Below are 25,667 nucleotides of genomic sequence, written 5' to 3' on the forward strand. Positions count from 1 at the left end.
GAGCCTGATTTACAATTTCCTCTTTTTAATGCTCATTGTATAAAAATGTTATGAAAGTTTTAAAGGAAGCTCATCAGTTCCTACTGTGAGCCAGGTTTTGCCCTTCATGTGTTGATCTCATTTGCCTTCTAGAGGGCTTCATGCTCGTAGGTAAGGGCTGAACTTGAGGGGAAGCTGAGCAGAACTAAATTCTACTTTGGCCCATGGTCCCTTTTCACAGTGCTGAAATATTTGCTTTTCTTCAGAGGATGTGGTGTCTATCCAGCCTACAGAGCGTGCTGCCAAATCAATCAAAGTGTGACACAGTTCCAATGTACAGTGCCTCTCTCACATGGCTTCCAATTGTATTTCTTAGGTTACACCTGGGAATATGCTGAGTGGAGTCCTTGCTCTGCCACCTGTGGGCATTCAGGAACCCGCTCCAGGAGCCTGCAGTGCATGAACACACAGAAACAGAAAGTAAATGAGTCTCAGTGCAGAGAGCTGCAAAAACCAGGGGTTGCTTACCAGCCCTGCAACAGAGAGGACTGCCCTCCCAGGTAAACTCCCTTCTGCTCTGTTTCTATGAGCTTTTTGTGTATCAAAATGCACTCACTACCTCCTGAAATTGTTTCTGTGTTCGTGCTCTGAGTGTGGAATGTGGGGTTTATTTCATCAGGAACCTTAAAGTATGAGAGATGTGGAAATGGATCACAAGCAAGTAGGGAAATGCTTGATTCAGCTGCATAAATAAGAGCTGAGTGTGTCTCCATGCTGCTGCAGCAAGTCTTGCTGCTACCACACCACACCTCAAAAGCTAAGCTGGAGAGCTCCCTGAGACACTGGGATGTGCAGTTTTGTGGAATCTGTGCCACCCGAGAGGGAAAACTTGTGTTTAGAGTGGCCAGGGTAACTCTGTGTTCACCCGCTCTCCTTTGTGCCAGCAGAGCTCTCAGTAAGATGTTTTCTGAGGAATGCCTCTTTTCTCTCTAATACCTGTCACCACAGTGCTCCTTGAATGTCCTTCCCTGCCAGTTTTCTCACTGGATCAACTGGGGATCATGGGGCTGAAAATATTCATATCACAGACAAGTGTATCCCAACATCTGATTCCAAGGGCCAAAACTGTACCTCTAGACTATTTGAGTTGCACTGAGCACTCCAGCTCAACAGGGTGTTTCTCCAGGTTTTCAACAGGAAACCACACAGGATCCTCAAAATAAGTGCTTTTTGTTGCTTTAAAGAATTGGCCATCACCAACAGCAAAACGCTGTGAGGGATACACACACTTTAGAGTTGTCCTCACTGGAAAATGCTGGCAGGGAAGTGTTAAGACCTTAGCTGACATTGTGAGAGTGCATCTTGCCAGTATGTTCTAAATTCTGTTCTAAATGCAGAAAACCTAGCCACAGATATGTATCAGGAGAAGTTGTTTATATTTCATTATTAGCAGCCAAAAAACAGATTATCTTAAATTGTGATACTGAACTCCAGCCAGCCCAGAGAAAGCTAACATTTTTCCAGTAGAAAAATACTGAAATCAAACTATTAGTTTGAAACACAGCTTCAGCCGCAGATTTCCCTCTTAAGCTCCAGCATTTGGAGCAGATGACAGGAAGGGTGCAAGAGGTCCTGGGGCTCCTCTGAGCAAGGTCATGCCTTTCAGTGGATTGCAGGGCATGACAAAATAATCTGATTATCACTGGCCTTGGAGTATTCACAACATAAACAACCTGGTTCTTTCATATAGCTAAAGAGAATGGGAACTGAATTGTCTTTTTATATGCTTAGATTTGTTCTGCTTTTAATTTGCCTTCATGTAATCACCAATGGAAGGCAATTGTGTGTATACTAACATAATTAACTCTGCCTCCAGCCATACTTGTATGCTAAAATATTAATTGGTTTTCTTTTACGGAATATTCCATGCTTTCTATACAGAAAGAGCATCCCAGATGCCTGGAAAACAGCCCTGTGTATGTCTCTTGGTGCCTTCAGCCTCTCTCCTTCCCTGTGATTGCTGACCTGGGAGGGAAGTGCAAAATGTCCATTCCATTTTCCCACTTAATGATTTCTGCATAACCTTCTCATCTCAAGGCAGCTGTTTAGAAAGCATCCATAGAATTATAAAGGCTTTAGATGGATGGTCAGTGGCACAGGACCTGAATTATTCAAAGAGTTTTGCAAGTGTTTAGTCACTTCTCTCTGTCACAGTGGAGAGCTACAGTTAAGCAAATATAAGGCCTTGAGTATCTGCTTACCTTGTGCTTTGCTGTGCATGCACTGCACCAAATGTTTGCAAAAGTACTTCAGCTTTAAAAGGGAGAAGATGACAAGGGTGCAGACTGTAAAAGATTAATCTTCCTTGAATGGATATAAGCTGTTTGAGTGTAAAAGAATGAAATAATTGCTGAAGAAAATATAATTTTTTCCTGTTATCACTGTTGTGGTACACATAAAGACCATTTTATATTTCTAGCCTGGATTTATGCAAAGAGCAAGTCAACTTGATTGTATTACCACCTGCTGCCTCCCCAGTATTGTTCCTAGCTGCCAAGATTGACTAAATATTTGCAACTTCTAATCAATAAATAACATGTTCTGCTTGAGTCGTTGTCTGGTGAGATCTCAATGCAATAAATTTCGATGAGTTATGGCCGCTGTCACTTTTGTACCAACTAAATTGTTACCATCCATTTTATAAGTAATGGAAAAGTACACTCTCCTTCCTCCTGGAATGTCACATCCAGCAGGGTCTGTAGGGTTCACCTAGTAACACATTCTGGTAACAAACATTGTAACTGTTAGCAAATAGACTGTCATCAGTTAACCAAGTTAAGAAGACCTTGCTCAAGCAAAGAAGAAGCTGATTCTAACTATTCTCACATCTAAAATTTGCAAGGACAGGTACTTTAGCATTTTCTTTGCAAACAGTTGCTGCCAGCTACCATCAGGACAGCAATAATTGCTGTAAATGTGTCTGTGCATCCTGCAGGTGGGTAGCTGGGCCGTGGTCCGAGTGCTCTGCATCCTGTGGCAGTGGATTTCGGCACCGACAGCTGTCCTGTCACCAGGCCACAGCCAATGGCAGCACCCTGGCCCTGCTGCCAGGGGCCTGCCCAGCCAGGGAGCGACCTGCAGCAAGGACGCCCTGCCTGGGGCTCCCCTGTCCCCTGGGGCCAGCACAGGTGAGTGACAGCCTTTGTCTGCAACCTCCTTGTTTTATGGAAGTGGGACAGTGCCATTGTCTGATGAACTGCCTGAGCATCTCTCCTCTTGTGCCTGAGCATCTGTCCTCTTGTGCCTCAACATCTGTCCTCTTGTGCCTCAACATCTGTCCTCTTGCACAAGGCAGGAGCTCTGTGGCTGGAATTAGCTTTCAGACCAGCCAATTAGAAATCTTGTTTTTTCATTTTATGCTCTCTGATCAACTTTTTTTTTTTTTTGTGTTGAAGACATGACCTGACACCAGAGTATTAGCTGCAGTGTATTTTACAAGCTAAGCCATTAAGATGCATTCCATTTCTCAAGCTAGTTTATTGCTTTTATTGCAGTCATGTTAGTACACAGTTTGCCTAGCTGTACTTGTGAAGTCCCCAAAAAAGATATATGAATGTACTTCAACAGCACATTGAAGAAGTTGTTCAATTCACAGAATGCACAGAAATCTGTTTTCCTACATTTTCTGTTCCTTCCTTCATGCAGCAGACTTGTGTTCATCTTGGTAAGGTTTGTATTTACTGCTCAATGTGCAAAGTAATTAATTAGAATTGCTATTGCTGCATTCCCAATACAGGTTTTAGCAAGGCAAGTTTGTAATGGGCAGAGCTACAGAAAGTCTGTAGCAGGAGGGATGCGGTGCGTTGAGAGAAGATGATAGATTTAGCTTTAGGAACAGGCAGGGAAGTCAGTGTCTTGGCAAAATTGCACAGAGAGAACCAAAATATGTAGGCTTTATCCAAACTGAGGTGTGACAGGGCTGAAGAAGGCAAGATGCAAAAAATCATGGCTGGGCTGTGTAGCTGGGTAACTCCAGGAGGATAATTCTCTTGTTACTAACTTGGCTGGTTCTTTTTCTCTCCCCTCACCCTTTTCTCTCGATTGCCAGTGCTCTGGCCGCTGCACTGGCCGCCCTGCAGGTTCACAGCACCGTGAGTCTATATGTCAGCTCCAGAATGGATCCTCAGTGCCAAACTCTTCTTGTGATGAAAGCAAGAGGTAAACAGTGGAAGAAGTTACAAGTTAGATTCTTTAGATGATCAAATTGAAGGTACAGGATTGTCACTGCAGTAAAAGTAGGCAAATTCTTTTGTGTCAAGCAAAGAAAAGGAGGCAGAGGCAGTCATCCCTTTGTGGACACTGGATGAATTCAGGAACCCAGGAGAGGTTATGCCTGAAGAACACACAGCATCCAGTATAGAATGTTTCAGAGTCAGTTAAGTTTTCTTAAAGATAAAATACCTTTTCTATTCCAGAGTTAAGAAACTGATTTAAAGAAACTCATGTTTTCTCATGAGTGAGAAGGCATGATGAGTGAGCACAAAATTAAATAAAGGGAATTCAACTTAAATGTATAAAAAAATGGAACAGGTTACCCAGAAAGTTGTGGTGTCTCCATCTTTGGAGATATTCAAAACACAGAGACAATCTTGAGATTCTGGTCTAGTTGGCTGTGCTGTGAGCAGGGGGGTGGGGGCTGATCAGTTCTACTGTTGCGTGAATAAGGGTTTAGACAAAAGCAAACATTTCACTGCCATTTATTTCCCTGCACAGCCCTCCTGCCAGAAGGAACTGTTCTTCAGAGGGCTGTGATGTGTACTGGCGGCCAGGCCCCTGGAGGCCCTGCAGTGTGGGCTGTGGGAATGGGTTCCAGTCCAGACGAGTGTCCTGCGTGCACAGGCAGAGCAACAAACCCGTGGCTGAGCACTTCTGCAGAGGGAGGAAGAGACCAGTGACCTGGCAGCACTGCAATGTCACATCCTGTGGCAGTATGTAAATGTTTATTTAAATATGAGCATAGTAATAGTTTGTAGCAGTTATATTAGAAAATGACTCACAGTTGTACACTATTGATTCTACAAGCATTTGATTGTACATCAAAGGTAAAACTATCCTCTCCAAGGAGCACTTCGTGATCTGGGGTTTCTTTTCTCTAAGTAGGCCAGTTTGATATTAAAGCCTCAAAAGCACTTTTAGAAACAGGATATTTAGGAAGTTTTTTGCAAACTTCCCTACATGACTGTGCCAGTTGTGACTCAGAAGTCTCCGAGCGAGCTGTTAATGCCTCCGAGACGGGGTTGATTTCTGAAACAGACAATGAGTAAATGAATGCAGTGAGATCACACCTCTTCCTTGTGACCTTGTTTAGCTTTGAATCCACGGCTGCCAGAAATGCACACTAAAATAATTACAAAGCTAACAGGAACCCATCAGTTGTTTACAATTACTCTGGCAAGCTCTGCTATTTCTCTTTTGCTCATTATAAAGCCTTGTAATGTTTAAGCATATTTTCCAGAAGGTGAATGCAAGGATACAACTCACTACTGTACATTTGTAAAGCAACTAAATTTATGCTTGATAGACACCTACAAACAAAGATGTTGTCAATCATGCCAAGAAATGTAAGTCCTCTATGGCAAGTTCATGATGCTGCAGTGAAGAGACAAGAAGAGCAGTTCATTAAACTAACCTGCCTGAAGGATATTCTTATAAATGAGACATTAGTTGTAACAGTGAAATGGCAACGGGGCTAATGAAAACACAGTATTGTGGATTGATGTGCTGATAAGGTATTGTTCCTGGGAGCTTTCATTTTTTCATTCTTTGCAATGGAACTTCTTATGTTTTAAACACATATGGATTAGCAAGATAATATTATGGCATATCATCTGTAAAATTTTGCAGGCTATCATTTATAATTTTATCTGTGAAAAAACCATTACGTAAAAGCAACAAATAGCGGTTACTGTCCTTAATTTATGAGGAAGAGTCACAAAAATACTTCAAAAAAAAATTGGAAATGCAGCAACTATTGATTCCCAGGATTTTGGTTTGGGGTTTTTTTTTCATCATATTTAACACCATTTTTAAATTTACAGAAGCTGTGGCTTGTAGCTGTAAAATTTTGGCAGCAGCTTCATTTTCATAAACAGCTTGAGCTTAAGGGGTGATCTCACAGGATACGCTTTATGGATACTAGCTCTCAGATGGATACACAGAAGTACATTGAATTTTTCCTGCTTATATTTCTGTGTATGCAGTAAGACACTATAGATCCTAATACAATTTTCAAAGCAGCAATAGATCTCTTCTGAATAAATGAGGTGTTATTTTTTATTGTTTCTATTCTAATTCCAGTCTCTGAAGTACAATCAAAGTTCTGGCATGGTTATACTTTTGTACTGATATTAAATGAGACAGAAGCTTCCTTGTCAGAGTTGTGAAGAACAAACACTTGTGAGCACTGTTCCCTTGCACATCAAGTCAAATGAAGAGCCAGTAACTGGCCAAAATAGCTGTCAGATTCCTTGTCTTGAATAATGATTCTATTTTTCTTCATTAATGGGGAAGATGTCCAAGGAAGAATTATTAATTGTGAAGATAGACAAGTGCAAGAAATCTATTTTGAGCAGATTTTCATCAAGATGATTTTTCCATCATGACCATTAACCATCTGAGTCGTTTGCAAGTTGATAAATTCTTACCAGAGTATTCCTGGGTAAATTATCTTCCATATTGCAGATTTTCTGACATGGGCTTTAAGCAGACAGGACCCCACAGGAGACAGAAAATAGATTTTTTTTTCCTTTTGTAGTTTCCAAACTACTGCTCATATTGGAGGCCTGAATGCTCACTTTGACTTGGCTCTGGGGTTCCATCTCTGACCTGTGTGACGGGCAGAGGGCTGGGAGGGCTGTGGGGGCAGCTCAGACACAGCATCCTGCACAGAGGGTTTGCATCACTGAGAATTAGGGTAGCACTACTGTATAGAAAATGTTTAGGGTGGACTATCATGTCCAAGGCTGACTGCAAGGAGAGGATATTCCTGATCATTACCTTTTTCATCAGCAATGGGTCTTGATTGTTTAAGCAGTTTTTTAAATTAAACATTTGTAAGATACTTTTGTAGATATTTATTGTTTGATTTAAAAGTGCAATATTTTTTTTGTACAGTGTTTAATAAAGATTTTTGGACATATATTTTTTCTTATTACCAAAATTTCTTATTCATGTTTTCCCTTTATATTTAAAGTTTTCAAATGTTAACACATAGCATTTTTTGTTGCATTAACTTTGGTTAAGTATGCATGCTATACCGAAGCAGTGCTGTAAATGTTTGTGATTGCAACTGGCATGGCATTCCTCTGTGGATTATTTTATTGCTTCTCCGGTACCTGAAGGTTTTAGCTTCTTGAACGTAGTTTTGGTTTTTCTGAAATAAAGTATAGTTTGATTATTCACCACTGGGATTACCCTGAGATTGTTTATTACCATGATTTGCATGGTAACCGTGCTTTCGTTCTTCGTTATTTTTTCAAATTACTTTGTCCATAATTCTGAGGTTTTTTCAAAGCCTCAGATTAGTTCTTATTTTTAACAGTCTATCTATATTGTCAACTTCACTGCAGTCTGCTTTGCACTGCTATTAAGAGACAACATAGATGTAACCTGACTGAAAAAGTGGGAAGATAATTTGCCAAGATCCAATGTCAGCTCTGATTCACTGAAATCTGGAATCAGCATTCTTTAAAAGATGAAATAAAATCGGATTCCTTTTCTGGGCTTTCACCAAGCAGAGTTCATTTAGATTTGACAGAACAGCTCCATGTTTTGTATTTAGTGAGTGACGGGAATACCTCCATGAAAAAGAAATTGTATATATCCACTATGTGTAAATAGTCTTTAGAAAGAATAGTCTAAGAAATCATATGAACAGTAAAAGCCTTAATTTTTTTTATTAAATAGAAAATAAATGTATAACAATTTAATGGTGGTGTTTCAGAGGTATCCTATATAACAATATTGGCAAAGACTTAATTTTTCTTTGGAATTCCATTTGTGCAGTCTTTAAAAAAAGCAAAGGCTCTGTACAGCAGTGCTGTGGAGCCTGCTGCTGGATGGCAGAGTGCACAGAAAGTACTCTCAGAATAGCAGCTGAATCCATGAATAACTTTTCTGCTTTTACATCTTGGTTTAGCATGACATCATAAAATGCTTTTTTAAAAGCTGTTATTTTGGAAAAATATTAGTTTTCCAGCCGTCTCTTCACTTGGTCTGCATTTCAGTAATTTGTTGCTTATGAAAAGGTTGATGTCAGGTATTGAATAGTGTCTGAAGGTTTATAATATCATTTGATGCTTTTCCTGGAAGCACAATCAGTGCGTTGGGGCTTTTTCAATTGTGAAGTAATAAAGGCTTCTCTCTTTCACTATTAAACTTAGGGGGGGAAAATATGGACAAAATGAAAGGAAATATGCCCCTCCACCCTAAAAAAGCCTTCAAACACATCTGCAGAGGAACTGTTAAATGTATCTGAATATGCTTTCCACTTCCCTTCCTCTCAAAATGTTTGTACCATGCTGGTAGGTGGCAGCAAATGACTTTCCATAAGTTAAGGGAGGGAAGTGACTTCAGAACTGAAAAAGCAGCTGTGAAAATTTTAAAATGTATCTGTGCTTCCTCACGGACCCAGCAGAAGAGCCATTTTGAACAGAATATGCAGGCACATTAACTTCATGGATTCAGACTGCATTTCTCCCTCCCTAGAGAGGAGAGCTGGAGGGCATTGGGAGCTTCTGTAAATGGCTCCAGAGGTACCAGACTGTGTATAGCATGTGGACCTGGGTAGGTGTGACTGTGCAAAGTTTTGGCTTTGTTTCCTCAGTTGTGGCATGACAGAGAATGAGTCAATAGAGTGTATTTTTTCTTTTGTGGCATAGAAAGATGACAACAATTGAACTTTTTCCTGTCCTGCTTTTAGGACTCACAGATTTACATCATCCTTGTTCATTCACAATCTGAGGGAGGTGAATAATTTTCAGACAGAAAAGTAAAACTGATTTGCCATGTCATTAACAGAGTAAGTGATATTTCAAAATCACAGTACAAAGACAAAAGTTCTGTAAAAGTGACTAATGCTCTAATAATATCTGGATGCATCTCATGCAATGCTTTTGTGCACAGCTGATTTGCTCAGTTCAGCCTTCTTGCTTTCATATAACCAAGTTCCTGCTTTAAAAATATTCCCATCAATAATCTTAGCCTTTTAGTAAGAGACTTGGTTTATAAAGTATAGCCACATGATTCTGCAGAACCCAAATACTGCTCTACACCAATGGGTACAAGATATGCAATACTAAGAAAAAAATCATACTGGAGTAGTGTGGTAGAGCATGACAATACAGTTAATTACAGAGCTATTAATTGGGACTTGCTTAAATCATGAGTGTAATAAAATTAAAATTTATTCATTTGCATTTTTCAAAATCAGCTAAAGATGAATAGGTAAAATACAAAATATTTCATACAGAAGCAATTTCATACAAAGTTTCTGTAAAAAAAAGGTGTCTGTGCATTTGGAACAAGCAATTCTTTGAAGAGCAGACAGACTGAAGCCAGGCTGCCCACAGATTTTTGCATCTCAGCTGGTATTTCTTTTTTTACCTGAGTTTACTCTCTTTTCTGTAAATCTATGCAGTCTCATCATGAGATTTGACTGAATTGGCAATTGGGTCTAAAGATGATTCAGATAGGGAGGACATATGCACTAAGTGTGTCAGTGTGTCCAAGGTGCATCAGTTTTGTTTCCTTTGGAAGTAAGGCTGAAAAAACATGATCAGGGAAATTAGGAAACAGTCTAATGACAGGCTTTTGGTGGTTGAGTGGTTTCAACTACATGAACAGAAAAAGAGTGAGGTTACCACCTGTTAATTTGCTAGAAATTACAGTGGGACCTTTATACTCACTTCAGATCTGAATGAAGTTAAAGTAGTGATGACTAAAGCTAAAACCAGGTTTTTAGAAATGCCTAGGTGTCATGGCATGCTATCTTGTGATCTGGGCAGCAAAATACAAAGAAAAAAAATCTTACAGATTACTGAGATTATAACTGATTTCTTATATTAATGTAAATAGCATTATTTGCTTACTGTGTAAAATCTTTTATCAGCAAAAGGCACTTATTTTGCAAATACAATAATTTGATTGCAGGAAATATCAAAGAACTAAATATGTTATAAAGATGCTTGAGATGGAGCGTGATGAAATCTGGGGAGTCAAGGAAACTAGAATGCACAATCAGAAAAAGCACAGATGCCATGTAGGGAGTAATGCTCCTTCAGCATTTGGCAAATCTTTATTAGTCTCGTAAACTTTGGTTTGGCTTTGGTTTTCTTCAAATTTCTAAAAGCAAAATTTGCAGTATTTAACTTGCTTTCAGTGTTAAAGGGAAAAGGAACAAGGTGGTTTCCAATTATTTAACTAAGGTGCTTGAAATATTGCATGTAAGTATTATGACACAGCAGGTACTTCCTCTGGAACAGGACTGCAGTCGGACCCAGAACGTTCTGGGGACAGCTGGCGGTAGAATCTGTGACCCTGAGAATCTGTGCTTACATAGACATAACCCACAGCATCTGGATTAAGTCCTGGGCAGACCTCTGGCTTCTTTGGTGTATATTCAGTGCGATACAACGTTTCATCTTTAAAAGGAACTCCAGTAGGTACAGCTTGTACAGGTTTGAAACTTTGAGGTGGATTGGCCTGATGCGGTATGTAATGGGACCTGAATGTAGTTAAACTAGCAAATTTTCCTGTGGGCTTTTGAATTTCCTCTTCTTTCTTAATAGGCCCTTGTGGACAAACTCTCCAGGGTTGATAGTCTTCTTTTGTAGTAGTCTTCCCTTGAAAAGGGCCAGTGCTTTTTCTTCCAGGAGCTGGTTTTATGGGGGCTCTAGGAGCAACCTTGTGTTTAATGTAATCAAGGCTGTTTGAGGACTTGAGGTCCATTTTGTCTGTGGGTGGAACGTACTCTCTTGGTTTGTGGAACTCGGGCATGGTGACCAAATAAGGCTGATAGCGATCCTGGAATTCAGTGGTTCCTTTAAAAGGATCGTCAGATCCATGTTTTCTACTTTCAGGCTTGCAGCTTTTTGCTTGTTCCCCAGGCATCCCTTTAAAATCTCTCTGGTGAGTTGTGAGATCTTCAAAGGGCTGGTCGCTCGGCTTGTACTCTTCCCTTGGCCTTACGAACAAGGGCCCCATCTCATGGACAACGTACGCTGTGCGATGGATGGTGTTGCCATCGAAAGGCCCCTCTGGCAGCTTGCTGTCACAAGGTTTGCAGCTTGGGGGGGGATTGGGCTGCTTAGGGAGGTAGTCATCTTGAAACGTGGAAGGATTTCCAAACCTCTCCGAAGGTGGCTCGTAGTCACGCTCCACCTTACAGGATTCTGTTCTTTGACTTTTCCATAACCTATAGTGATCTGTAAGGCAAAACCAAAATTCCACCACACAGGTGTTATTATTACTTAAAGCCAGTCCTTTAAAATGAAGACAAAGTCTTCTGGTATTAAATCTTGAAAAACAAAGAAAATGGATGTAAGTGAAAATGGTAATTTTATCTGCAGGTTTGTGATCTGACAAAACTGTCTTCTCTTATGGTGTGATTTATAGTGACAAAAACAGACCCCCAAAATTGTACCTGATGCCCTATTTTGACTCTTTGCTCAACAGAAACTATACAGAAAATAGCCCTATACATGCTTTAAATACAACATCTTCCATTTTATTTAAAAGATTTAGCACCTTTGCACTGACCATGGTAATAGAATAATTTGCGTCAAGACTGATCATTACTGGGATGATGTATATGTAAGCTATACCATACACAAGCAGAAGCCTAAACTCCACTTTTGACCTACTCTGTGGAAAAATGAGTGACATGAACTAAAATTACCCGAAAAATACACTGCACCTTAATTTCCATCCAGTTTTGCCTGGATAGCCCAACCAAGTGCATTTCCTTGAAGACAAGCAAATCTCGGAGAGGGCTTTTAGCTTAGAAGCTAAAAGATCTCCCCTCAACAATGGGAGTGCTGAATGTTTTAGGGCATCATCACCTGCTTCCTAGTATGTTTCATTCCCTGTCCCAAACCAATAAATCCAGTTCCTAACATAGGTAATTCCAATGCTACCTTCATCTTGGTTATTTCTCTTTCTGTAGGGGGCACCTTTTATTACCTCGGTAGGTTGGGACGGTATCCACTTTGGCATCTGAAGTGTGTTTCCTCTCTCGAGGCCTTGCTAACATCACTGGTCCTACTTTATGAGGATTGTAATCTCTCTGGTAAATGGTTCCCAGGTCAATCTTCCCCGACTTTGGTCTGTATTCTGCTTGTACCCGAAAAGGTCTTGTAACAATTTCATACGGTAAATAATCAGATCTGGATTGGGGAAAAAAAAACACTGGTCAAAAAATATTTTCCTCCTTCTGAAGCCACTTCTGTATTTTTTCCACGATTTGGAAAAATAACAAAATGTTTACTCTGAAAAATCTATCAGACACCGTATGTTGGAGGGATAGCACAAAGGAGAGAAAACCACATATATAAGAGTATAAAAAAAAAAAGTACATAAATCTAGGGTCTCTGATGAATTATACAGTCTTTACTCAAAGGTAGATGGTTTTTTAATACTCCGAGTCCCATTCGTGCTTTAACAATATTATTTAAAGTGTCTGAAAGGAGACTTACAAAGTTGCTATAATTTTGCTAAGAAATTATCAGAAAGCAGAAGCAGAGCAAAGCTCAGATTACTACAAGTGGTAGCACTTACTGATTGCATGAGGAGAATGGAATATAATCAGAAACAGCATTTCACTGTTTTTGTATGGGCACATTACATTAAAAGGATGTATATTACATATGTGGGTGTTTAAATAGACTGTACAAGCACGTGACCAGTCTGGCAGAATAGCATCTGGTCTTTCTATTTATGTCTCTCTTTTTCTTTTCTTTTTTTTTTTAATAAACAAAGAAATTTCTCACAGCTTAAAAGAAAAACAACAATAATGGAAAAATTAAAACTTGATGCTGCTGTCACATCACGAACAATGAATGGGTGGTATTTTTTTCTAATTCTTGAGAGATGCTCTTTAATCCTGTAAGCTTAAAATCAGAGTCAATGCACAGACAGGACAGATATACTGAACCCCTTTAAAGTTTGCTTTCTTAAAGCTAATAATTTTCTTAAAATTAATAATCTGAATTTAAAAAATCAATTTAAAATTCCTTTTCTTTTTTCTTAAGATTTCATTTTCCCACTATCTTGGATTCTACATATGTATTACAGAAAATTCCCCAGCTCACCAGGTCTTCCTGGTGACCTAAATTTCCTAACAGGCTGAAAACAAGACAATTTGAAAACAAGACAACCAAAATTTTTGATTCTCTTTACAGGTTAAAGGCTGCTGCAGAGAATGCAGATCTTTCTGGATGCATGCTTTGCTATTTTTTTCAACCTTTTTCGTGGTAACTGTATTTCTATACTCAACAGTTATAGTTTAAATATGCAAAAAGTACAAAGGATGCAATGACTGCATTTTGAGAAGATTGCAATACAATGTCAAGCCCCCACTTAAGAAACAAGGAATGAAAAACTTGACAGACTAATATAAAACAATGTTTGAAAATATTTACTTGAACGTAGTGGTGCCATCCATTCTCGCCCGATCCTCTTGGAGCTCTGGTTTTGGCTTACAGCTCTCGGGAGGGCAGATGGTGCCATAGCCAGGGTAGTTCTCCACATACTCAGTTTTGTGGCTCGGCTTCACTCCATCATCATAGATCTTTGTGGGCTTGTGGCAGCAGCGGTGGCGTCTGCGTCAAACACATCAGAGCAGAGAATTATGAATCGTTTCATAGAAGAGGAAAACCCATACTCTGTCTACTGGGAGTGAATAACAAATGGGGAAGGTTGAACAATGTCAGTAGTTTTTGTTTAAAATCACAAAATATTGTGCTGATGGCACAGGTCCCAGAGCACATCACACTAATACAGTAACAAAAGCACTATCAGCTGGGACTTAGTCCTTGGTGCAGAATACAAAGCATGGACAGAGTTGATCTCAGTTCTCTAAACGGTGCTACCACCAAGATGCACTTTCTTTTTATCTGTAATGTTTCATGATATTACTCCTTTTGTTTGGAAAAGTAACTAACTATGCTTCATTTCCTGTCTCACAGCGTCTCTTTTTTACTGTTATTACTTTATCACTTGTCTTTTTATTTCTGTACTTCTCACCTATTTTCATCACTACTGATTAACATTTTTTGATTAAAATTTTATGGTGTGAAATCTCATGTGCCCTTCCAGTGCTCTGCAGGCCATTTATGACTTTTCAACTCTTTTTTTCCTCCACAACTGACTAAATTCTCTATCCAAAACACATGTTTATTTGAAAGTAATGATATCTCTTTTTCTTAATAGGTTTTATTTCAATTCCTCCTGCTTCTCGTTGATGCTTCTATCAATACACCATTGTGCAAAAAGGGAGGTATAATGGGAGGTATATAATGACAATTCCTTATTTATGCTTTGTTGTTTTCAATTAATGAGCCATAAAATTAAAATTTAAATGTTACTGTTTTGAAAATCTTGTATTAGTTCTAATTTGCACAGTGCATATCTCTGCCTGACCTCAAGGAAATATATATAATGACAGGTTTTCCTCCTAGTAACGGCTGAGAACTTGCAATGCAAAGGGAAAAAGCAATAAATATTTTTTTCAAATGAACAAGTATTGTAAAATTCTGTGATGAAAAGCTAATTATCCAAACCCCAAGAAGGGGAAAATTGTACAGCTCTTAGTAAATACAAACAAATTTAAGTTTCAGAAAGCTGGATATCCAAAGAAAATTTCAAAGGTCTGCAGAGAATTTTAGCTAGCATTGAATACCATAAAGGAAAATAATAAATTAAAGCAAGGTAAAATAGAATACAGAAACAGACATGAAGGACTCCTGCTGGGAAAATGAAAAAAAAATGAAAATTAAAAAAACACTGAAAGAAGTTCTTGGAGACTGGAGATCCTAAAGCTGGTATTAGTTTGTGCTCCCTGATTTTGCCAGCTCAGTAGTTAAAAAATGAGGAATAAAGTATTCCTGTCTAAGAACTCAGATCCTTTCAAAGTCTCAGGTGTTTACTCCTTTTCAATCAAGTAAATTAACAATTGAGAGACCTTTTCAAAACATAGCAGGAAAGAAAAAAAGAAGAAGAGGGAAAGAACAGGAAAGGTAGGAAAACAAGGAGGTAAGTGTGTGCTATTTCTCACTACAGTGTTTGCCTGTCATTACATTTGTCATGAAATTCACTTTCACCTTAGTAATGCTTTTTTCAGCAAGTACAAAGAGCACATGCTGTGTCATGTACCATCTAAAAGTAACAGCTAAGCAGAAACAAAAGACATTGAATGGATGGTTTGAAAGCTGGTTGAAATACAGCTTATCAGTTTATAATGTTCTTCGTGGATTTTTTGGCACACAATTCAAAGGAGTTGGAAACAAACACTACTCATCTGCAAACTTACTGCCTCACAAAGACAGCTCAAAGCTTTTATTTTTAATTTCTTTTTAATTTTGCCAGTGCACACACTATGGTCTGGAAGACAGAAATGATGGACAGACACTGTTTTTGAGAGTCATCTACTTTCCCCTTCTTGACAGGAGAACTGGTAGTTTTTACTGGGTTTGTATTTATATGTGGTCAGTGTGATGGCTTAAGTAGCCCATATTTTAGAGAAACCTTTCCTTTGAATCTACATTTATTCAGGAATAAAGATTTTTTTATGATAATGATAACAAAAGGGCAAGAAATGGGGGAAGGCTGACAGACTGAGAAGATAATAAAGCAGTAGTTTAGTTTTGTGTCTCAAAACAACTTTTATGCTTTGTAGGCTGTGATTATCTTTTGTAGCAGACTAATACTATTCTCGAGTGCAAAAAGTTCATCTACCACATAGGCTGTATTCTTCTTTGGAAGCCAGATTTAACATCCTGTATTTGAGAAAGCAAAATGAAGTTCTGTCTTACTGGCTTTGCTCTCCTGTAAGTTTTTTCAGTGTTTTTAAAATTCTGTTGATAGGGGAGATTATTTCCTTCTATTTTATTATTTAGAATTAAGCACTAATTATACCTCTATAAAATTTCCTGCAGATAGCTAAATGATAATGTCTCCAAAACATTAGATATTTATAGTTGCTTTGAAGTCTCTGCTAAGTTGTGCATGCATTCCAATGTCCAGGTAACACTGCCAAGTGACCAAGCAGCCTTTCCCTGAAAACAGAAACTCTGTACACTGAAGCAAACACAATGTGCTGCCTAAACCAATAATGGCTTCAGATTTTATTGACTGTAAAAACTTCAGGGAGGTTTATTTTAAACCACAAGCTTTATGCATATTTAATTCAATTATTCATATTATTGAATTCAGTTTTTGGACTGAGAATTTTTGGTTGAGTTGAAGCTCATTTTGTGCTGTCTCATTGTGTTATCTCACCATCTTTGTACTTGAGCCCGAGACAGTTTTGTTATCTCGTTATGAAAACAATGTGTTCCAACTCTTCATTAATCTAGGACTTAAGAAGCAAATTTATGGGGTAAAATTCACCACAAGCTTGGCCAAAAAGAACACGAGGAGCTTTACTCAGTGCCTGCCTCACACCTCTGTCTACAGAAGACAAAAAAAGTGGCTGATGAACAGACAGACAGACTCCCCACACAGGAACACATAGAGGGGGCCGGCTCTGCAGACCTTGATATGAAACTGCAACCATAGGGTTTGCTCTTTACTTCCATAAAACACTGAGCACACCTCTGTGATCTTATGATCAATGTTCTTGTATGTAGTTGTTAGATTTTTTTTTTTTAGTATGAAGTGAATTTTTGAATCCTAGGGTGATTATTTTTGTGAATTTTTTAAAAAGTAGACAGAGAAGAAATTGAAAATATTAACAGTTGTGACTCCAACCTTTAAATTGATATATGAATTTTGAAAAGTCCAAGTCCCTTATTATTTTGGGACACCTGATTTGTGCACTTTTCTTTCACCTATGGTATTGATAATATTGCTTATAGACCTATAATAGTAATTTTCCATAAAAAATTTCCTGCTGTACCCTCTTGTGCCAGCCTCCTTGGGTCAAAGAGGCTACAGGACAATGATGAGCTGTTTGTCTCTCTATGGGATCATGGAACATAAAGCAAAGTGGTGAGTGCTACTGGATGTGATGGCAGAAGGGCAGATAGATTAAATCTCTTTCAAGGGCTGCAGTGCTTGCACAGGTTTCTGACAAGGTTGCCAGAACTCTTCCAAAGGTTCTTTGGTGCAGTCCTTCAATGGGAGGTGGCTCTGGTTTCTGGAAAAGCCTGATTCTGATTTAGTCTGGGTGGCTTTTAAAGACTGTCTCAATTCTGGTCTATTTTAGTCTATTTAAGACCTTCTTTTACCCTTACCTGATTTAAATGTAAATACACTACTTCACTTCTACTGAGAACATGCTCATGCTTGGGTCTTACTCCCCAGTGGCCTGGGGTGCTGCTCATGTTATCACTGAGGTTGGAAAAGGCCTCTGAGATTATCAAGTCCAACCTGTGACCAAACACCACCATGACAACCAGATCACGGCACTGAGTGCCACATCCAGTCTCTCCTAAAACACCCCAAGGGACATGGGCAGCCCATTCCAATGCCCAACCACCCTTTCTGTGAAGACATTCTTTCTAATGTCGAACCTAAAGCTCTTCTGGTGCAGCTTGAGACTGTGTGCTCTCATCCTGTCACTGGTTGTCTGGGAGAAGAGGCTGATCCCCTCCCGGCTATGACCTGGAGAGTGAAGGAGCCTCCCAGCCCTGGCTCTGTCAGCTGCTCCTTGTCACACTTGTGCTCCAGACCCTTCCCTAGACCCTGACTGACCGTTTTACCTTCTCTGGACAAGCTCCAGCACCTCACTGACCATCCTGAGCTGAGAAGCCCAGAACTGGGCACAGCCCTCGAGCCGTGGCCTCCCCCGTGCTGAGTGCAGGGGTTTGGCCGCAGCCCCGGCCCTGCCCCCCTGCTCCTGCCACAGGCGGTGCCATTGGCACTCCTGGCACACGCTGCCTCACGTTCAGCTGCTGCTCCCCAGCACCCGGTTCCTTCTCTGCTGGGCACTGTCCGGCCCCTGTTCCCCAGCCGGTAAAGCTGTGTGGGGTTCTTGTGACCCAAGGGCAGCACCCGGCCCTTGGCCTTGTTGAGCCTTTTACCACCGGCATCATTCCATGGGTCCAGCCTGTCCAGGTCCCTCAGCAGAGCCTTCCTACCCTGCCGCAGACCGATGCTGCCACCAACCAGCTCGGTGTGGCGGCCGAGTTTTGCCGAGGGAGGGCGGCGCTGGCTCGCTCGGTGCCCGCCTCACTCACCCGCAGGAGCAGATCTCGCAGATGCAGCGCGGCGGCCCCATGCCCGGCCCGCTCGGCCGCTCGGCCGGTAACCAGGGACGCCGCCGCGCGGGGCACCGGCGGCGCCCGGCCCGGCTTCCGTCCGGCGTCACGGGGCGGGCTCGGCAGCGGCCGAGCGCGGCGGGCGCGGCTTTCCGGGAGCGGCGGCGCAGCGGGCGCAGGTGCGTGTGCCCCGCGCCGGCAGGGCCCGGGCAGCGGGGCCGAGCCGGAGGGCAGCGCTGTGCCCGCCTGGGGTGGCCCCGGGGCAGCGCGGCCGTGCCCGCTCGGAGCGGCGGGAGGGGAAGGCGAACCGGGGCCGGGGGAACCGTGAGCCCGGCCGCGCTGCTGAGGCGCGTTCAAAGGGCGGACGCGGCCCGTGGTTTCTTTCAGGTGTCCCCGCGGCGGGGAGGGTTCGGGACGCGCTCCGCGTGTCGCGGGGCTTCCCGCAGCTCTGGTCGCAGTTTGCGTCGTTAAAAACCAAAGCCTTCCCTCAAGCTGACAGCCCGGTAAAACACTTTGCTCCGTTCGCAGAATTAGCCAGCCATGGTGCTCACGAGCGTGGGGAAGATGGTTGGCCTCCAGAAGAAGGCGTCCGGCATCAGGAATATCTGTATATTGGCCCACGTGGATCACGGTAAGGCAGGGGTCGGTGTCTGCTCCTCTTGTGTGTGTCTGAATGGTGCTGAGATACTTTGTTCACTGTTCTAAAGTAGTAGGATTTTGTGCATTTAGCTTTAAACTGTCTCGAATATGATTCAGGAAAGTAAATGTGCTTTATGCACCTTTTTCTTGGCCTGATTGAGCTTGTCTTACGTAAAAGAGCATCACACTATAACAATTTGAAATTGAATGAATAGTTGAAATTGAATGTTTGCTTTGATGGTGATATTGACGTGAAATTAATATATGTTTGAGAGGCAGGATAATATTTTTCTATGTTTTTTTGATAGAAGAAGTTTGTTATGTAGGTAGAAATAGTAAGCATTTCTTTTAGCACACAAACATTACAACACGCATGTTATAATGAGGTCCTGATGTACTATTTGTTATTTCAACTGCTCTTCTGGTCATGACAGGTAAATTTGCATCCACTCTTCAGAAATAAATTTGTGTGCATGCAACAGGAGTAATTTGATTTGTTTTTTGAAAGTTAATTTGTACTTTTCATGACATTTTATAGTCTTTATTAATGTTGATATCCTAGTTTGCCATCTTTTGTATTCATTTAGTTTAAGTAATTTATTTTTCTTTTCAGGCAAAACCACTCTAGCTGATTGCCTTATATCTAGCAATGGAATAATCTCCAGCCGCTTGGCAGGAAAGGTAGAGTTACACTGTCATTTTTAACAGAATTCTGGTCTGTACGTGCTGGGATTGTAAATTCTGATCATTAAGGAAATTCCATCTATAGTCTTGCTAAACCTCGTTTTCTCACCATCATACTCTGACAGTTGATAAGTAAATTGTGAAGATGTTTCTACAAACTTATTATTTTTTATTTTGTTTCTGTACTCAGCTGAGGTACCTCGACAGTAGGGAAGATGAGCAGATCCGAGGAATAACAATGAAATCTAGTGCAATTTCACTGCACTTCGTGAAAGGTAAGTTGTTGATGCTAGCTTGTATAAATTTTAATATACATTTCTGTTAATTTCCCCCGTCTCTTCGTTGTTGCTGTTGTGATGTTTGTGTGCAACTTTGACTTTTGTGTTTCTCAGTGTTAGGCTGTAATTCTGCAGAGACTTAGGCAAGTAAGTCAGCCAAGATAATTGAGTTCCATCTCGGGGTCAGGAAGAACATCTTCAATCATCTCTCCGAGTGGATGCCTTGAGAGTAGTTGCCTCATCTTTTATTTTAGATATAATCACGTACATTTTGATCTTAAGTTTTGAATCACTTAAAGGCAAGACTTTTCAAAAAGGCTCAAGTTTTAGTGCAGTCTTACTTCTTTGTTGAGATACCTGTTACAGTGTGCTGTAAGGGTTTTTATAGTGTAGTTAGTGTCAGGGCATTAAAAAATAATAGCTGAAGCAACATAACTGGGTGGCTGGAAGAAATACCTTTGAAAACTGTTCTGAAATATTAATTTATTGTTTGATCCTAGGTGATCAGGAGTATCTGATTAATTTAATAGACTCCCCAGGGCACGTGGATTTTTCTTCAGAAGTATCTACTGCTGTCCGACTCTGTGATGGTTGCATCATAGTGGTGGATGCTGTTGAAGGAGTCTGTCCACAGGTGAAATAAAGTGTATTAAGTAGAGAAAGAGGGGAGTAAGCAAAGTATGAAGTGGGTTATGTAGAAATATAAGATGAGCTGTCTAAGCTTTACAAATTTTTTAATAAATGACAATACAGTTGAGCTGTGAAAGTGAGTAGTAAAAATCATAGTTGTGCTAAAAAAACTGAACAGTGCTGGTGAATGGGTGTAGAGAAGCAGGGTTGAAACAGTGGGTATGCCATTTCTCAGGTGTAATGAAATACTGTGATAGAGAAATAATTGGATATATTTATGTGGGCTTTCAGCGTTTAGAAGAGAATACACAACATAATAAGGCTGCTTTTTTTCATGGCTTACTTTTCTAAGTAGTTTGTTATTTTGGGTGTTTTTGCCATGAAATCCCCACCATTTTGCAGAATTCTTCAATAACTAACACCGTGGGAACCAAGTTCTAGTTTGAGTGTCAACCTGTCCTTTACTATGTTTATTAAATTTTAGAATTATATTTGATTTTTTTTTAATGTTCTGTCTTTTTTGGTGCTGTCAGGCTTTCTGTAATGGGTGTTTTTAAAACTCTTTCCTTCTCAGACTCAGGCAGTCCTGCGGCAGGCATGGCTGGAAAATATCCGTCCCGTCCTGGTGATCAACAAAATCGACCGCTTGATTGTGGAGCTGAAGCTCACCCCTCAGGAAGCATATTTGCACCTTAAGAATATCTTAGAACAGGTATATGGTGCTGAGGTGTCATTTCACACTGCAGATTTTGTGGCACTGTGTAGCATCCAGTCTGATTTTTAATGTTGAGATGTTCTTGTTCCTGGTTGGTTTGGAGGTTTATTCAGAATGCCTGTGATGGAGAAAAGGGTAGTAAATTACTTTTGACAGCTGATCAGGAAAAAGTGTTCATTTTTAGAGGTAATATTCTGAATGTTTTGTTCTTTTCTTAAATTGCTTAAACCTAGTGGAGGTAGGCTGATCCTGATATTGATGGATTTATATAGGAATAATGTTGTTTCATCTGTAGAATTGTATTTTAAGTTGCCCTCAAAACTTCTTTCCCACCCAGGCTCACTTGGGAGCATTTATCTGCCTGGTTTCCCTTTGCCCTCTGTTGTTTACTTTGTTGGCAGAAACAAGTTCCTATTTCACCATTCTTTGTTCTGAGAGACAAAGTGTCTTGCATGTGATACTTTGATTCTGTCCTGGTGTGGATGACTTGGAAACTTCAGGGTGTTTATGTCAAAACATAAACTCCTGTGGTCTTCAAATGTGTAGAATTAGGTGTGTTCTAATTACCAAATGAATCACAGGCAGGGTCGCTTGTTCACACAGCTTCTCTTTTTATGTTTTCGAGGGTGGGAAAATTACATTTTAATTGCAAGGGTTGTGAAAGAGTGAATGAATCTGAGGGTGTTTTTACATATCTTTCTCTAGATCAATGCAGTCACTGGAACACTTTTTACCTCCAAAGTGTTAGAAGAAAGAGCTGAAAAAGAAACAGAAAGTGAAACCCTTTCAGACACATCACCAGGAGATCAAATTTATGACTGGAGTACTGGATTGGAAGACACTGATGATTCACATCTCTATTTTTCACCAGAACATGGAAATGTGGTTTTTGCCAGTGCAATTGATGGCTGGGGTTTTGGGTAAGTTTGAGATTTAATTACTGACCTTTTTTGTGAAATTGATTACTGCTGTTAATCTTAAAGTATTTCAGGTGCATCATGTTTCTAAAGATGTTTGTTAGATTTTTCCGTGATATGCAGCTGTGTATAAATTATCTGAGTGACAGGGATCCCTGTTTTACTCACACAAGAGCTTCTGAGCCCACAGTGGGGTCCAGCCTGGTGAACATTATTTTCTTACTTGCTGCTACTGCACAGACCAGCAGACAAGGCCAGGAGCTGGTTCAGGGTGCTCTCTTTGGTGGGGAGGGCAGCAGGCGTGTGAGCACTGCCCCTGTTCTGGTCGCTGGCCACGAGGTGGAGGCGTTGTCTTCATCCCGAAATTGAAATTACAGGGATAGCTCGGTGTGACATAGGGAATGTCTTGTACTGCAGAGCCCTTGCAGAAAATCATCTACAGAAAATGATCTCCAGGATTTTTAAATGCAAGTCAGGCTGTAAATAAGGTGCCACGCATAGTTTGTTGTCCAACACAAACAGCTCTTTTCCCTTCAGAGGGAAGGGAAAATAAAATGGGCTATTTTAGGTTAATTATATTTCAGGACTGTTCTGTTTCTTCTGATGAACTGTCAGGCTCTGGCTCTGATAAATCATATAATGGAGAGGGTAAAAAAGAATATTTTTCTTAATTACTATAAAGAGGTTCTTTTGGACTGCTAGCTACAGTACTGTGTACTGAAATATGGATCAGTGGAGCTTTTTCTTAATTATGGAAAGTTTTGACTGCTGTTTTTTGGTTGTGGGTTCTTTTCCTGAAGGTATTAGCAGAAAAAAATTAACTTATTAGGCAGTGCCACCTTATCCAATGTGGTAAGTACATATGCTTTTCTCATAATTCTCAAGTGTTGAAAAATGCCATTAATGTATATGCAGGAGCTGCTGGCACAAGAATCTTGACAGTTCTCTCTGAATTGAGAGCTTAGGTAGTTTCTGAAAAAGAAATCTCTGGGCTTAGTTCAGAACTCACAGCTTATGTATTGCTGACATGGACAGGTCCTTTTCTTAGCTGTGTAAAAACTTAGTAATTCTGAATTTCAAAGAAAAGTTTATCAAATAGCACTGTTATGTAAACAGGATTGTTACATGTATTTTTTTTCTGCATGCACAGGGAGCAAATATGTGGAAATATTTTTTATTACTGCTCATAGAACATTTTCAGCGAGGAAACCATAGCATGTTCAGGACTCCCTCTCTGGGCTGAGTGGGCTGCTTTTGTTAACTCAGGGGGACTGCTGAACAACACAATTGGCTTTACAACATAGTTATGGCATTACAGTTCTGTATAATTTTCTTGGGTTTACTCATTATTAAAGTAATGATTCAAACCACAAGAATTTTCATAAGTGGTTAATTAAAAATAATTAGCACCATCTTATGGCTGAAGTGTGACTCAAAACATCTTCTTTAACATCTTCTATTCTGGTCCCAGATCATAGTTAAATGTGTCATAGGAAGTCTTTCAAAGTTCTAGAGTCATCACTAATGTATTTATAAGGTTTGTGTTATACTTTTTAGTTTTTGCTGAGGGGATGGTACACAAATGTTTATTTCAAGTAAAGCCTTGAAGCTGACTTGAAACAAAACAAAGCAGTTCCAATAGTGTTGATGTTTTTGATCTGTTATGACTAAATATTTTTGCAGGTGTAAATGTTAAACAATGTGAACTGAAGTAAAGACAATTGGAAAAGTGGGAGTAAATCAAGGATTTGAGAATTTGTCTGATTTTCACATAAGCTGTTGCTGTAAAAAACATTACACTTCCATCAAAATATGTTCTCTTTGCTTTCAGAATTGAACATTTTGCCAAACTATATAGCCAAAAAATTGGAATCAAGCCTGCAGTACTTCTGAAGACTTTATGGGGAGATTATTATCTAAATACTAAAGCAAAGAAGATAATGAAAGGTGATCAGGTATGGAGGGTGTCAAAAATACAACCTGTTTTTTATTTTGGAGTTCACCTTTTTTCCCCTAATTCTGTTCCTCATAGTGTATTCTGAAACTTGACCTCAGTGCCTGTTGACTCAGTGTTACTGGAGGTGTAAAGTCACCAGGACAGCCTTGCAACACCTCTTGGAGCACAGAACATTCCAAACTTGACCACTCAAATGCTGCTTGGAGGAAATCTCATGTACCAGTGCTAACTAAATAAGGGACAGGGCAGATTCAAGGTTTCAGCATCGAGTGAAGCACACAAGATGAAAGGAAGATTAACAGTGTAGAAGCAAGAGTAGTGACTGGGTCTCTGTCGTCTCTGAAGAGCTCTTCCACAGCTAATGGTTTAGGATATTCACATTTATCTTGGCATTTAGGATTGGAAAAAGCTTTTTTACCATAGGGAGTTTCCATTGAATGCTGTACTGAAGCCCTGGTCTGAAAACTGCACTTCTCTAGCATGAAACATTTCCACCATTAAAAGTTAAGGGAGAAGAGAGTAGTTTCCCTGTTTTCATGTAATCATGATTTTTTTTGCTGTTTACATAGGTGATGATTAATAGTTATAAAAGGGGTGATAAGCAGGCTCAGGGTAGCCACGTGCCATATTTATCAGGTTCTTTTTCTGAAACTGAAACCCTTGTCCTCCACTTTTAAATTTGATGTTTATTTTGTGCCTTATACCTCCTCTTATAAGAGATTTTTGGTTTTGAATGAAGGTTTTACATGTTCCTAATGAAAAGTGCAGTCATAAGCCTACTGAAAAAGTGAGGAATTGCTGGTAATGAGCTGTTTTTGTCTTCTACCAGTCAAAAGGAAAGAAACCTTTGTTTGTGCAGCTGGTGCTGGACAACATTTGGAGTCTGTATGAGGCTGTTATGAAAAGGTGAGAACATCTGTAAAGTTTTTATGGCATCTCTTTCCATGTGCTTTGGTGATTTTTTAAAATACTCAAAAATAACAGGTGCTGGTTATCTAGTGCTTCGCTGGATTTTTAATCTATTTATTATTTTCCTTACAGAGACAAAGAAAAAATAGAGAAGATAGTTACCTCTTTGGGACTGAGAATTGGTGCCCGGGAGTCACGGCATGCAGACCCAAAAGTTCATCTAAATGCCATTTGTAGTCAGTGGCTACCAATATCTGATGCAGTCCTCTGTATCCTTAAAAAAAATACAATTTTTTTTTCTATTGGCAGTTCTCAGACTTCCGAGTGTGCTCACATATTTCACTGTGTGATTTGATATAATTTAGTTTTGTTTTTTTTTAATGTCTGTGCCTAAGCTAGCTGGACCTATCTTCTTGCTTATAACATGACAAATTACATATCTATCATTATTTTTGCATTTCTGCCAACTTTTTGCTTTTGCAC

The 25,667-nt window shown here is 40.0% G+C and overlaps 3 protein-coding genes across 10 annotated transcripts in view; 2 read left to right on the forward strand and 1 right to left on the reverse strand.

Moving 5' to 3' along the window:
* Positions 1-17,262, forward strand: part of ADAMTSL3 (ADAMTS like 3) — a 181,045-nt gene extending 163,783 nt beyond the window's left edge. For 5 of the 8 annotated variants that reach the window (XM_038147065.1, XM_038147063.1, XM_038147066.1 and 2 more), the window contains exons 27-31: positions 356-539; positions 2,975-3,167; positions 4,088-4,197; positions 4,753-4,967; positions 8,960-9,012. In XM_038147065.1, coding sequence (XP_038002993.1) covers positions 356-539; positions 2,975-3,167; positions 4,088-4,197; positions 4,753-4,967; positions 8,960-9,000 — 743 coding nt within the window. In that variant the 3' untranslated portion in view covers positions 9,001-9,012. The other 3 variants (XM_038147068.1, XM_038147069.1, XR_005258135.1) reach the window with 3 other exon arrangements.
* Positions 10,455-18,552, reverse strand: SAXO2 (stabilizer of axonemal microtubules 2). Its single transcript, XM_038147077.1, has 4 exons — positions 18,435-18,552; positions 13,677-13,856; positions 12,220-12,422; positions 10,455-11,462 (listed from the first exon to the last, which is right to left on the reverse strand). The coding sequence occupies exons 1-4, from the start codon at positions 18,473-18,475 to the stop codon at positions 10,489-10,491; spliced, it is 1,398 nt and encodes a 465-aa protein (XP_038003005.1). The 5' UTR covers positions 18,476-18,552; the 3' UTR covers positions 10,455-10,488.
* A 19-nt stretch (positions 18,553-18,571) lies between these two features.
* Positions 18,572-25,667, forward strand: part of EFL1 (elongation factor like GTPase 1) — a 63,268-nt gene continuing 56,172 nt past the window's right edge. The window contains exons 1-10 of the mRNA XM_038147070.1: positions 18,572-18,634; positions 18,984-19,086; positions 19,708-19,775; positions 19,969-20,053; positions 20,557-20,690; positions 21,261-21,398; positions 22,107-22,321; positions 24,150-24,273; positions 25,105-25,181; positions 25,317-25,453. Coding sequence (XP_038002998.1) covers positions 18,996-19,086; positions 19,708-19,775; positions 19,969-20,053; positions 20,557-20,690; positions 21,261-21,398; positions 22,107-22,321; positions 24,150-24,273; positions 25,105-25,181; positions 25,317-25,453 — 1,069 coding nt within the window. The 5' untranslated portion in view covers positions 18,572-18,634; positions 18,984-18,995. The remainder of the gene's footprint in view (positions 18,635-18,983; positions 19,087-19,707; positions 19,776-19,968; positions 20,054-20,556; positions 20,691-21,260; positions 21,399-22,106; positions 22,322-24,149; positions 24,274-25,104; positions 25,182-25,316; positions 25,454-25,667) is intronic.

The sequence above is a fragment of the Motacilla alba genome, chromosome 10, assembly GCF_015832195.1.
Source record: "Motacilla alba alba isolate MOTALB_02 chromosome 10, Motacilla_alba_V1.0_pri, whole genome shotgun sequence".
Taxonomy (NCBI): Eukaryota; Metazoa; Chordata; class Aves; order Passeriformes; family Motacillidae; genus Motacilla; species Motacilla alba.

Coding starts and splice junctions, on each gene's coding strand:
- SAXO2 (XM_038147077.1), bottom strand. CDS start 18,475: ATGGGGCCGCCGCGCTGCATCTGCGAGATCTGCTCCTGCGG. Junction 13,857..18,434: donor TGCGAGATCTGCTCCTGCGG/GTGAGTGAGGCG, acceptor TGTTTGACGCAG/ACGCCACCGCTGCTGCCACA. Junction 11,463..12,219: donor TACCGTCCCAACCTACCGAG/GTAATAAAAGGT, acceptor TTTGCCTTACAG/ATCACTATAGGTTATGGAAA.